The following is a 13495-nucleotide window of genomic DNA, read 5'->3' as shown; positions in this document are numbered from 1 at the left end:
AACAGAGCAGGAATTCACAGGCCATTTTCAATGTAGCAGAGTATAATTACCAAAGTGCCACAACAACCATTGTTTGGGCTTCTGCTATTTACATTCTAACACAATGACTCAGAGAGGACTGAGTATAATACCACAGAACCCCTATAGTGTGGAAGCAAGCCATTCAGCCCATTGAGTCTGTACAGACCCTCCAAACAGCATTCCACCCAGACTCAGCTCCTTACCCTATCCCTATAACCCTTCATTTCCTATGGCTAATCCAACCAGCCTGCATATTCCTGGACACTATGGGACAATTTAGCATGGCCAATCCACCTAACCTGCACATCTTTGGACTGCAGGAGGAAACCAGAATACCCAGAGGAAACCCACACACATGGGGAAAACGTACAAACTTCATACAGACAGTTGTCTGAAGGTGGAATTGTACCCAAGATCGTGGTGCTGTGAGGCAGCAGGGCTAATCATCGTGCCATATATTCAACATTGCTGACAAAAATAATTTTAAAATTAGATGCTCTCAATGAATAATCTATCATTTTACTGTCACCTATAAGTAATTCTTGTGTCTTTATTTTAACTGTCTGACTTGATGACCATTGTACTGATATTTCCACTGGACACAGCTGTGTGCGGCGAGTGCAAATTCATACAAATTACCGATAAAAAGTACTAACCCTCAAACTTCAGTCCTTCTCCCAGGCCTGTAGATCCCTGAATGAGTCAGTACTGAACACTGTGTTGTTATATGTAGTATATCCTACTTCATATCCATTATCTTAAATTATTTTTTCTAATAGAACAGAAACATTTTCAAGAAATCTAGAACTTTGAAAAGAAACCAGAAAAATGAAACAAAAGATAATCTTTATTTTACATGATCTTGAATGCAATTATCCAGAAACAGGTATCTTCAGTTGGTTCAGAACTTGGCCTGGTGTAACTTAGGGCATCTAACTGAAGTGTTCAGCTTTGTTTCTTTTCTATTCAGATGCTAACAGAGCCGCGGTCTATTTTCAAAATGTGTTTATTAGCAGCAAATGCATTTGACACAATAAACATGGATTTGAACAACTGAAAAATATTAGGTGTCAAGAAATTTTGCAATGAAGATGAAAAGCAAAGGTCACTGAAAAAAAAAAATTTAAAATTAAGAGGCAGTTTAAAAATTACATTAATACCAGGCTGCTGATAAGGAGCAAGTTTCTTTTAGGGAGAGCTTTTCGTGATGACAGACTGAAATAATCTGCTCAATCTGTTTGACCAGAGTGGTACATATTCTCAGTCATTTTTTGTCTCTTTCACACCTAATGCTTCTCGATAAAATAATGACACTCCCTACTGCTTTGATGACAGCAAGAGGAAGTCACACACTTTATAGAGGGTACATTAGGTAAATGGCGTCACATGCATAAAATGGAAGCATTTTTGTCATATTCTGAGATTCAAATTTATTAATGTACCATGTAATAGTTTGAACGCAATTCCCATGAAGGTTTATTCGTACATTTATACATTCTTTGGGAAAGAAAAATATATATTTGGGAATCTAAAGTGACCAAAAAATTAACTAAAAATTTTACTCAATATTATTAGAACTGGAGTTGCTGACGTGTTTCATACATTCACAACTGTATGCTGTAACTACATAACATTAATTACTAACTTTGATACAAATGCTTTTCAAGTTTGTTGGTAGCAGTATTGCTTGTCAGTTTTCATCTGGTATTTCATTCCCACTTTGAAGTCTTTTGTCTCATGTATCTTGTTCCTTCACTGTCAATTGCTTCATACAAATCTGCCTTGTTTTCTGCTGTGGCATTCAAATAAGCAATATAGCTCACACATAGAGTTATGGTCAGCAGTCCAAAAGCCATCACAGGTTTATTCTGTTGCAAGAATGAAAACACAGAAATTAAATATTAAAAAAAGCAATTTTTTTGTTATGTGAAAGAATATTGCTATTTTTAAAATTTTGCCTTATCACACCACTTTGTAGAACAATTTGTAAAATGCGATGCCTCGGCGTACAATTTTTGCTTTTCACAGAAGCAATTTCTTTTAAATTCACAAATTTTGTACTTATAAAACCAAAGGAAATTAGGGAAGTCAGACCATCTGGGTTAGATTTTCACACTGGTTAACAGAAGTAGGGAATACTCCTGGCTCCCGAACCTAATCCCATGAGGAGAAAACAGTCACTCTTCGGGATTTTCATAGAGACATCCCCTTAATTGGCATGGAAAACAGTTCACTGCATAAGGACAGATAGCAGGCAGGATGTCAAAGCTGACAAAGCCAACCTATCTATCTCAGGTTTGCTGCAGTGTTCCAGTGAAGCTCAGCACAAACTGGAAGAACAGCACCTTATTTTGTGCATGTGAACTCCACAGTTTTCTGGACTCAACAGTGCGTTCAACAATTTTACAGCTTGAGGCACCGTCTCCCACATCTTTCCTGCAAACCCCACACACCAGGCATTGTTATCACATGAGTGATAATGGGAACTGCAGATGCTGGAGAATCCAAGATAATAAAATGTGAGGCTGGATGAACACAGCAGGCCCAGCAGCATCTCAGGAGCACAAAAGCTGAGGGCACAGTTTACAACGTTTAAAAGACATATGAAGAAGTGAATGAATAAGAAATGAATAAGAGATGCTGCTGGGTCTGCTATGTTCATCCAACCTCACATCTTATTGTTATCACATGGTCTGCTATTAAACACCACATGTTGTTAGTCACTAATTATCTCCATTGATAGGCTGTTATCCACTCCTTTATCTATCCAACTACTCTTCTCTCTTGTATCAGAGATAATGGGAACTGCAGATGCTGGAGAATTCCAAGATAATAAAATGTGAGGCTGGATGAACACAGCAGGCCAAGCAGCATCTCAACCCTTCTCTCTTTTTGGGTTCTATTCCCACCTATCTCCTTGCTACCTCCCCCCACCCACCCTGTCTTCTTCATAAAAAAACATTTTCCGAGCTACCACCAGTTCTGAGGAAGGGTCACCGGACCTGAAATGCTAACTTTGATTTCTCTCCACTGATGCTGCCAGACATGCTGAGATTTCCAGCAACTTCTGCTTTTGTTTCTGACTTCCAGCATCCACAGTTCTTTTGCTTTTTTACTGCCAGTGAGCGGTTTAGTACTCTGAAGATGTAATCATGAAGAAAAATGCCTTAAATTTTATCAAACTCACTTCATACTGACTCTGACAACTAACAATGTGAAAGATTTATGTCTCTTACTTGGCTAGACTGGAATCAAGGACAGAAGTAAAATAGCAATGGGCTAATCTGTTACAGTTTTTCACGATTATATGTGCAGGCCTGACAGACTGCCAATATAATTCTGATTAGCCAGCAGGAGATTTATTTGCAATGGAGGATAACAATATTTACTACCTATCACCGACTGCTGGGAGAGGTTGAAAGCAAACAAAGCTTAGAATTCTGGCGCTGGTGGAGTAGAGTTAGGAAGAAGTGAGCAAATATGGAAGCAGGTGCTGTGTTGAGCCTGGAAAATGACAGCCAGGTGTTCAGTTGCTTTGTTTTCTCGATTAACCTCGTAGACAATCCTAACTGTTTAAAAGCGGTGCTGTCAAAATTTAAGTGGTAACTTTCTTACAGGTTTAATGAAGAGCTCTGGATTAACAGCTCGAAAGAGATTGGTGGTTCGGATTCCTCTCAGTCCTGGACTTTTGTAACCAGCACTTTTTGGATATTCTGTCTTGGTATCAGTTGGGTTAGGTGAAGAGGACATAGCTGACAACTGTCCAATATATGAACCTGCGGTCAAAATGGTAAATAACATTAATGTACCAAAATATATCCAAGATGCGTCACAGAAACATTATAAAGCAAAGCGATAAACAAAACACCGAGCTAGATAATATCGTTATAGTTCAAATGACCAAAAGCTTAATCAAAAAGGTAAGTTTGAGGAAGAAAGGTGGAGAAGCGTATGTAAGTTTACCATTTGGCGGGCTGATTAAAATTGGGGATGCACGTGAAGCCAGTGCCAGAGGAGCATGGATATCCTGCAGAGGTGTGTGGCCAGAGAAAATTAGACACAGGAATGGAAGAGTACATGGAGAGATTTGAAAGACAGATGAGAATTTTAAGATCAGTAGGGTGTTTCACTGGGAGGCAATGTGAGCCAGCCAGCACAAGGAATGATGAGTGAACAGGATTTGTAGTGAGTTAGGAAATGGGCAGTCGAGTTTGAACAAAATCAAGTTTAGAATGGGGGGGCGGGGGCACAGTTGTTAGCACTGCTGCCTCACAGCACCAGGGACTTGGATTCGATTTCAAGCTCTGGTGACGAGCCGTGTGGAGGTTGCACGTTCTCCGTGTCTGCGTGGGTTTCTCCCAGGAGCTCCGGTTTCCTCCCACAGTCCAAAGATGTGGAGATTCGGTGGACTGGCCATGTTAAATTGTCCATAGTGTCTAGGGATGTGCAGGTTAGCTGGATTAGCCAGGGGAGATGCAGAGTCATGGAGATAGGGTAGGGCAATGAGATGCTCTTTGGAGGTTCGGTACGGATTTAATGGGACAAATGTTGAGTTCTTTATTTCTACGAATGTGAGGGACCCGCCCAGTGTATGTTGGAATAGGCGAGTCTAGAGGAAAGAAAGGGATGACTGAGTGTTAGAGCAGCAGCAGAGCTGAGATGGGATGAAGTTAGGTGATGTTATAGAGGTGCATCACTACAGGATGAAATGTAACACGAAGGTTGCAAACAGACTGGCTCAACGTCAACCTGTTGCCCAGAGAGGGTTGGAGTCAGTAAAAGTTCTAAACAGATGGGGCTGAGGGAGTTTGATGGCAGCTATGTTTAGAAAAGGTCAATTTCTGCTCATTGTAACATAATCCAACACTGTTCACCCCAAACATTAAAGGTCAAATCAATAACATAGGACAGAAATAGCTGCAAAAACATTGTGAACATCACGTCAAGGGAAACGAGTTTATAATGGCCTTTCTGAAAGTCACGTATGCTAAACTGACAGTATGAGTAGTTTAAATGTTGTCTTAGTTAAAGATAAATTCATCTGCAATACACTCGACAGCAATCAATCGAATGCATTAAAACATTTCTTAACCAAAAGATTTATTTATAAAATGAATACTGATTTTAAAGAATCATAATTATAATTATCCTGAATATTTTCAGGGTCAATGCGCCCCTGTACAGTCTAGTCCTTGTTTGCCTGTTTACACATCACCCTGGCAATTGCAGTCAATGTAACACAACTCACTCTGTCTCAGCCGAAACAAAATAAACTGCTCCCGAACTTCCCTTCCTGCCGACAAGCTGCACAAAAATCAAGCTGAACATGCACTTTGTCTCTCTACAAAACAAGCAGCGCCACCGTATGCTCGGGAGATACCACAACGACTCAAATAAATTAAAGTACTCCAGCCTCCAGGTTACTGTGCTAGCAACTTACGGGACGTGTCTGCCTGGATGACTCAACCAATTTATTCTGACCTCGAAAATTATGGTGATGAAAGGACATAACATAATATAGCAGCCAAGCTACTCAAACCTCTTTATCATTATCAGAACAATCACTGAAACACAACATTACTGTCATCCTGGATAATAAAATGTGAGGCTGGATGAACACAGCAGGCCAAGCAGCATCTCAGGAGCCCAAAAGCTGACGTTTCGGGCCTAGACCCTTCATCAGAGGGTCTCGGCCCGAAACGTCAGCTTTTGTGCTCCTGAGATGCTGCTTGGCTTGCTGTGTTCATCCAGCCTCACATTTTATTATCTTGGAATCTCCAGCATCTGCAGTTCCCATTATCTCCATTACTGTCATCTTGGTTCTGCTGCAGCATTCAGGTTGATCTGTACACCTTCATATGTAATTAGTCGTAAATTGAGCTACCAATGCTCCCGATGCTGAATAGCTTGAGGCTCGTCTGTCCCACCCCTGCCACACCATGACATTGGTTTACATGCAGTCCTACAATGTGAAGTTCAAACATTTGGTTCAATTGTCGTATCAAAGTTTTCACCTCAATCTCTCCTTTCAAATTCTAAAGAAATGTATTTCAAAAAAATTGTTTTTCAGTTACTGCAATCCTATGTTGTCTTCCATATTTCTTTACATAAAAACAAAACCTGCATTAAATTGTTTTGTGTTGGGTGGTGTAAGGTCTATACTTAATTCTTTATCAAATAACTTCAATTTCCAGTCAACCAGATTTAGAACAAAGCATTCAGAATGAAGTACTTGAATTTCTAGCACATATTGAAGGCAAAAAAATGACCTGATAACCATGCAGGGACGTGGCTGCAGGTTGATGAACATTGGGTCCTGAATATAAAGGGGTACATGACACTCCGGAAAAATAGGAAGCTAGATAAATGTGGAGGGGTAACATACTTAATAGAGGATGGCATTTGTCTAATAGATATTACATTGGTTCAGAAGATTGAGAAGTACGATCAGTTTGAGTAGAAATGTAGGATCGGAGGGAACATAAGAGACAAGTGGACGTGATTTGGGACAGAGTATTGAAAAATAAATATTGTGAACATGTAATGTTGGGATGGCAATAATCATGAGACACTTTACATATAAACTTGAACAATCAGATTGGCAGCAATAGCCTGGAAGAAGAGTTCTTAGCATACATTCAAGTTTCTTAGAGTGATGTGTTGGAATTGAACAAAGAGCAGTTATATTTGAGATAATAGGAACTGCAGATGCTGGAGAATCGGAGATAACAAGGTATATTTGACTTGGTATTCTGTAAGATGATTAAATTAACTAATGGCCTTAGACTCCTGCTAGCAGCAACCTCAATATGGCTGCATTTTACATATCATTTGAAGAGAGAAGATTGGCTCTAATATTAGTATTTTACACTTAAATATGGGCAACTATATGAATGCTGAGCTAGCTTAATTAAACTGACATTCAAGGGTGGGGAAAGATCAATAGAGACCTAAATGCAAACAACTACGGAAACATTTCAGAATACGTGGAATATTTGTATTCCTACAGTAAAGTAAAATTATAAAGTGAGACTCACCGTCTATGGTTAACTGAAGAAGGTGGGGAAGACATCAAACTCGTGGAAAAGACGTTATTCTGCATGGACAAGTGGCAGGCCAGGTGATTTGTCAAAATATAAAAATCTTGACCCTCCACTCATGACCTCCCAACTGTCCTGCACGACCATTTCTCTATTAACTTTACCCAGGCCTTGGTTAACCTTGGCACTTGCAGCTTCACCATTTACAATTATGTTTGATGATTTTTCTATCATGAACTACTTGAGCAGATATTAATCTTTCTTCTGTCATACAGCTTCCTCTCTCTGTGCTTCATGATTTTTTCTAAGGCCACCAGGATCCAACCTCCCTACCTCAGACTGTCATAACTCATACTAACTTGGCAAGACAGCATCTGAGCTCACTGCAACAGTTCAAACTTTCTCCCCTGTTCTATCAAAATTTTCCATACTTGCTCCAAACCCGGAAGACTGCCTGAAGATACACCTATCCAGGCAAGTAGAGAGTATCCCTTTACACTGTAAGGTGGTGCAGAAGTTAAGGGGAGGCAGGAGGTGAGTTCTCCACTGCAGTATTCCTAGCCTCTGATTTGCTTTTGTATCCACTGTGTTTATATAGCTAATCCAGTTCAGTTTCTGATCAACTGCAACTCCCCAAGATCTTGTAAGTGGGGAGTCAGTGATGGTAATGCCATTGAATGTCAAGAGCTGTGGCTAGATCCTGTCTTGTTGGAGAGGTCATTGACTGTCATTTATGCATCAAGAATGCTATTTCCACTTGTCAGCCCCAATGTGGATAATGCCCAGGTCTTGCTGCATTTGGAAATTGACTACTTTAGTGTCTGAGGAATCGGGACTGATGCTGAACCCTGTGCGGTTGTCAATGACCATCCCCACCTCTGACCTTATGATGGAGGGAAGGTCATTGTTGAAGCAGCTAAGGATGAATGAGCCTGGGATATTATCATGAGGAACTCCTGCAGAAAAGTCCTGGAGCTGCGATTTCTCACTTCCAATAACCACACCCATCTTCTCTTCGTGTTCAATGTTACTCCAACCAACAGAAAGTTTTCCCCCAATACCCATTGACTCTAGTTTTGCTAAGGCATCTTGATGCACTCAGTCAATTCTACATTGATGTTATAGGCACTCACTCTTTTGTCCATGTTTGGAACAAAGCTGTAATGAGATCAGGAGCTGAGTGGTCCTGGCAGAATCCAAACTAGGGGTCAGTGAGCAGGTTATTGCTAAGCAAGTGCTGCTTAATAGCATTCTTAATGACACATTCCAACACCTCACTGCTGGGAATACCGTAGAAATTTATTGCATTCCTCAGCACTGAGAATTACATTCTTACCATATTTGTATTAGGTCACAAGAAGCCTGTAGCTTAAAGGCTGATTGAGAAGCTGTCAAACAATTATTGTGTTTGACTACTAACTTCTTTTCTATTGTTATACATCTAGTTGCAGAGAATGAAATGATCTATAAAGTAAATGTTTGTGTGTTACTGTGATGTGGGAGTAAGTGAGAGGCAATTTCAGGTTAGACCTCTCCTGGATGAGTCACTTTGTTCTGGCGAAAGGGAGGAACATTCCTGGATCCATTTGCCATAAGACTGCACTGATATTTTATCTTTCAAACTCATTTATTCAGTTTAGTTCAACGAATGTCAGCACTAAGGTATAATATTAAATTCAGTTTTGACTACAGAGTACAATTAAAACAACATTCAAGGCACCAATCAAATAAAAAAAAGGATGAATCAGTAAGAATGACTCAAAATGCACAATAATACATAGTTAGGAAATGTAAATTGTAATTGAAAAGGTATAAACAGAAAAAAAACATACATAACGATTAATAAAGTTAGCAATGTCATCCCACAAATGCCATTTTGTGCATCCACGTTCTGCCTAACGTCAAAATTCCCAAACCACTGAATGTGTCATTTTTAATTACTTTATTCAACAATCAAACGTTTGGTCATAAATTCCCTTTACTGGGAGCTCCAGTCGATCAGTTGAGGAATTTCTAAAATATAGCTTCTTCAATAGATGAATATGGAATAGGATATGATACTGAACCATACAGACTGGCTTGCTGCTTGTGTTCTTGGAATTTTGGGAGGTACCCAATCTCAGCCATGGGCCCTGATCTGGTCCGGGGTATTTTCTTTGCTTTGTTTTTTTTTCCTTCTTTGTTTTTTTTCCTTTAGTTGGTGTATGTACCCCCTGGGTAACCCGGAACGGCTTGCATGACTGGGTAGGTGCGTAAATATGTTTTATTTTTTGTACATCTTACGAATAAAGTATATTTTTTTCAAATAAAATAAAAGTTTGCAGATAGGTATCTCTGCACCACCGCACGCTGCCCTCGAGGTGGCTGCGGGGGGGGGACGAGACTGTCGATCACCTCCTTCTGGAGTGTGCCTATGCGCAGGAGGTCAGGAGGGGGATGCAGTGGTATTTGTCGAGGTTCGTCCCGAGCAGCTCCGTGACGCGGGACTCCGTGCTCTACGGGCTGTTTCCTGGGACGCACACCGAGACCAACATCAACTGCGCCTGGAGGACCATCAATGCGGTGAAAGACGCTCTTTGGTCTGCCCGCAACTTGCTGGTCTGCCAGCTGAAAGAACTGATCCTGACCGAGTGTTGCAGACTGGCGCACTCCAAGGTCCAGGACTATGTGCTGAGGGACGCGCTAAAGCTTGGGTCAGCCGCCGCCAAGGCGCGGTGGGGAAAGACCACAGTATGAAACCCCTCGTCCAGAATAGGAAAAAGGGCCCTATCTGGTACCTGGGCCCAGCTGGCGCCTTCCCCAACTGGTCAGGGGGCCAACAGGGACTGTGCGGGGTGACGACTGCCGGGGTATTTTCTTTGCTTTGTTTTTTTTTCTTCTTTGTTTTTTTTTTCTTCTTTGTTTGTTTTTTTTCCCTTTAGTTGGTGTACGTACCCCCTGGGTAACCCGGAGCGGCTTGCATGACTGGGTAGGTGTATAAATATGTTTGTTTTTGTACATCTTATGAATAAAGTATATTTTTTCAAATAAAAAAATATAGTTTGCAGATAGGTGTTTGTAGTACAGTGTTGATTGTATAGCCATCAAAGCCCTTAATTATAAATCCTTGTTGGGAGCAGGGGAGTGTTGACTTCAGTTCATTTTTTGAATTTAAATCCCCTCCAGTGCAATCACACTCTTCCTCTAATGTAGTGACCTGAACTGGACGCAGTACTTCAGCTGTGGTCTAATCAGGCTTTGGTATAACTCCAATTAAATCTCCCTGCTCTTACAATCTGTGCTGTGACTGATTAAAAACACGCATCCCATATAACTAATTACTGATCTCATTTACCTGTCCTGCCACCTTTGGGGAGCTGTGGACAAACACCCTCAGATTCCTGTATGATTCTATTAAATTTTGCCATGATTGAATAGAGTCACAGAGTCATGGAGGTCTGCAGCATGGAAACAGGTCCTTTGGCCCAACTTGACCTGTACAGGAAGGATAGGTTGCACCTGAACCGGAATGGCATAAATATCCTGGGAGGGAGGTTTGCTCGAGCTGTACAAGATGGTTTAAACATAGAAAAGTACAGCACAGTACAGGCCCTTCAGCCCACGATGTTGTGCCGTGGAATAATCCTAATCCAAAAATAAAATAACCTAAACTACATTCCCCTCAAATCGCTGCTGTCCATGTGCATGTCCAGCAGTCGCTTAAATGTCACTAATGACTCCGCTTCCACGACTTCCACTGGCAAACTATTCCATGCGCTCACAACTCTCTGGGTGAAGAACCTCCCTCTGACGTCTCCTCTATACCTTCCTCCCAACACCTTAAAACTATGACCCCTTGTGGCAGTCAATCCTGCCCTGGGGAAAAGTCTCTGGCTATCGACTCTATCAATGCCTCTCATTACCTTGTACACCTCAATCAGGTTACCTCTCTCCCTCCTTCTCTCCAGATAGAAAAGTCCGAGCTCAATCAACCTCTCCTCGTAAGACAAGCCCTCCAGTCCAGGCAGCATCCTGGTAAATCTCCATTGCACCCTCTCCAAAGCCTCCACATCTTTCCTATAATAGGCCAACCAGAACTGGACACAATATTCGAAGTGTGGTCTCACCTGGGTTTTGTAAAGCTGCAGAATAACCTCGCGGCTCTTAAACTCGATCCCCCTGTTAAAATAGATTGGCAGGGGGTGGGGACCCAGACGTGTAATTTAGAGGATGAGGTATTTAGCCTTCCAACAGACACAAGAGGGAGTGAGGTTGTTTATAAAGAAATGTGGTCAATGGAGTGAGATTATGGACACAGGGATGGTTTGAAGTGCGTGTACTTCAATGCTAGAAGTATCAGAAACAAGGCAGATGAACTTAACAGCATGGATCAGTACTTGGAACTACGATGTTGTGGCCATTACAGAAACTTGTGTAAATCAGGGGCAGGAATGGTTGTTGGAAACTCTGGGATTTAGATGTTTTAAAATAAATAGGGAGGGGTGGTAAAAGAGGCAGCAGAGTGGCATTGCTAGTCTGGGCTATTATAGCAGCTACTGAAAGGCAGTTCGACAATGATGTCAACAGAGTCAGTTTGGGTTGAGGTCAGGAACAAGAAAGGAGCAGTCACTTTGTTGGGGTTTTTTTTACAGACCCCCCAAATAGTTGTAGAGAAGTTGAGGAGCGGATTGGGAGGCAAATACCGGAAAGATGCAAAATTCACAGGGTTGTAGTCAGGGATGACTTCAACTTTCCAAATATTGATTGGAAACTTGTTAGTTGTAATAGTTTAGATGGAACAGATTTTGTCCAGTGCATTCAGGAAGGATTCCTGACACAGTATGTAGATAAACCAACATGAGGAGAGGCCACTTTGGAGACGTCAGAGGTATGTTCTTTCCTCAGATAGTGGTAGAGGCGTGGAATGCATTGCCGGAGAGGGTGATGGAGTCGGCCTCATTAGCGGCATTTAAGCAGCTATTAGATAGGCATATGGATGATAGTATAGGTAGGGGTGGAGGTTAGATAGACCTTAGGTTTAGGATAAAATTTCAGCACAACATTGTGGGCTGAAGGGCCTATACTGTGCTGTACAGATCTATGTTCTATGTTCTCTGTTGACATTGCCTCTTAGTTTTCACAATTTAAACTAGTCCCATTTGCCTGTGTGTTGTCCATATTCCTCTATACCTATCCTATCCATGTACCTGTCGAAATGTTTCTTAAATGAATACATTGTACTCGCTTCCACCACTACCTCTGGCAGCCCATTTCAGGCAGTCACCACCCTCTGTGTGAAAAAATTGCCCCTCTGGACCCTTTTGTATCTCGCTCCTCTTACCTAAACCAATGCCTTCTAGTTTTTGACTTCCCTACCAGGGGGAACAGTGGTTGGCTATCTCCTTTATCTATGCCTCTCATGATTTTAAGACCTCTATAAGGTCACCGCTCAGTCTCCTGCATACCAGGAAATAAAGTCCCAGCCTACCGAACCTCTCCCTATAACTCTTACTTTCCAGTCTGGGTAGCATCTTAGTAAGTCTTTTCTGCATCCTTTCTTATTCAATAATACATTGAGGGAGCATCAGATCGTATGAAGGCTTCAAATAGTTTGTAATCTTAACGTTAATTATGAAACAGAAAAAAAAAGATGAAATTCCATTTGCAGTTGAGATTAAACAGAGTTTGTTGGCCTCAGCAGTACCAGAGCATTTGCAGTTCATGAAAGATAACTTCCTGTGACTCAGTTCCATTGTAAGTGAATGGCAAATTTGCCCAGCCTGGGTGGCTGTGGGCAATGAGCTGTAGGATGGTGAAGATCGTGCACCTTCTGAAGAATGGATTTTCATTGCATCCTGTCACATACTCTTGCGGTATCCTCCACTTGTCTGAAACGAGCCATCCAAAAAATAAGCAGCACACTCTGTCTGCTTTGTAATGTATTGAACCACCAGACATGGAGTGCATTGAAATCTGATATTGAGGAGACATTTTATGGCCCTCATTGGTTCCATGGGAAGATATAGTTGCATTGTAGATACACTGGGCATCATGCCATTGTGGTCTGACCCCTAACTCTACACAGAGAAAAGCATCACTGTCCTTCTCCCATCTCCATGTCATTTCATGAAAGATGAATGACTGGATCTCCTGCACTTTTGCCGCATCGTGAGGGCATCTTTGGCTGAAAAATCTGCATGTGGAGACAGCTCCATATCCACTGGATGTTGCTGCTGGTCCTGAGTTTCCAGGTGTATGTGTTCCTTACAAATTCCTGTGGATGCTCATAGCATGGCAAACACAGAGACAATAACAACTTCTGTGCCTGGATCTATTGGGAATGGTTCCAAAGTGTCTTTATGGGCAATATCAGAAATAAAGCAGATCCTTCATAATTTGATCACTCAGCAGTCACAGCACGCAGCCCCACAAACATTGGCACATGGACACCCCAA

The 13495-nt window shown here is 41.5% G+C and overlaps 1 protein-coding gene across 1 annotated transcript; it reads right to left on the bottom strand.

The window, feature by feature from the left end:
- Positions 1 to 850: 850 nt before the first annotated feature.
- On the bottom strand, positions 851 to 5363 carry smim8 (small integral membrane protein 8). Its single transcript, XM_048531212.1, has 3 exons — positions 5270 to 5363; positions 3637 to 3797; positions 851 to 1889 (listed from the first exon to the last, which is right to left on the bottom strand). The coding sequence occupies exons 2-3, from the start codon at positions 3769 to 3771 to the stop codon at positions 1731 to 1733; spliced, it is 294 nt and encodes a 97-aa protein (XP_048387169.1). The 5' UTR covers positions 3772 to 3797; positions 5270 to 5363; the 3' UTR covers positions 851 to 1730.
- Between the last annotated feature and the right edge of the window lie 8132 nt (positions 5364 to 13495).

This window comes from Stegostoma tigrinum, chromosome 4 (genome assembly GCF_030684315.1).
Source record: "Stegostoma tigrinum isolate sSteTig4 chromosome 4, sSteTig4.hap1, whole genome shotgun sequence".
Lineage (NCBI taxonomy): Eukaryota > Metazoa > Chordata > Chondrichthyes > Orectolobiformes > Stegostomatidae > Stegostoma > Stegostoma tigrinum.
The sequence above is the reverse complement of the archived record's forward strand: the minus strand, read 5'-3'. Positions and strand labels throughout refer to the sequence as shown.

Excerpts from the sequence above, each read along its gene's own strand:
- smim8 (XM_048531212.1), bottom strand. The coding sequence starts at position 3,771 with ATGTCCTCTTCACCTAACCCAACTGATACCAAGACAGAATATCCAAAA. Across the intron at positions 1,890-3,636 it reads CAGAGCTCTTCATTAAACCT|AATAAACCTGTGATGGCTTT; the intron begins GTAAGAAAGTTA and ends TTCTTGCAACAG.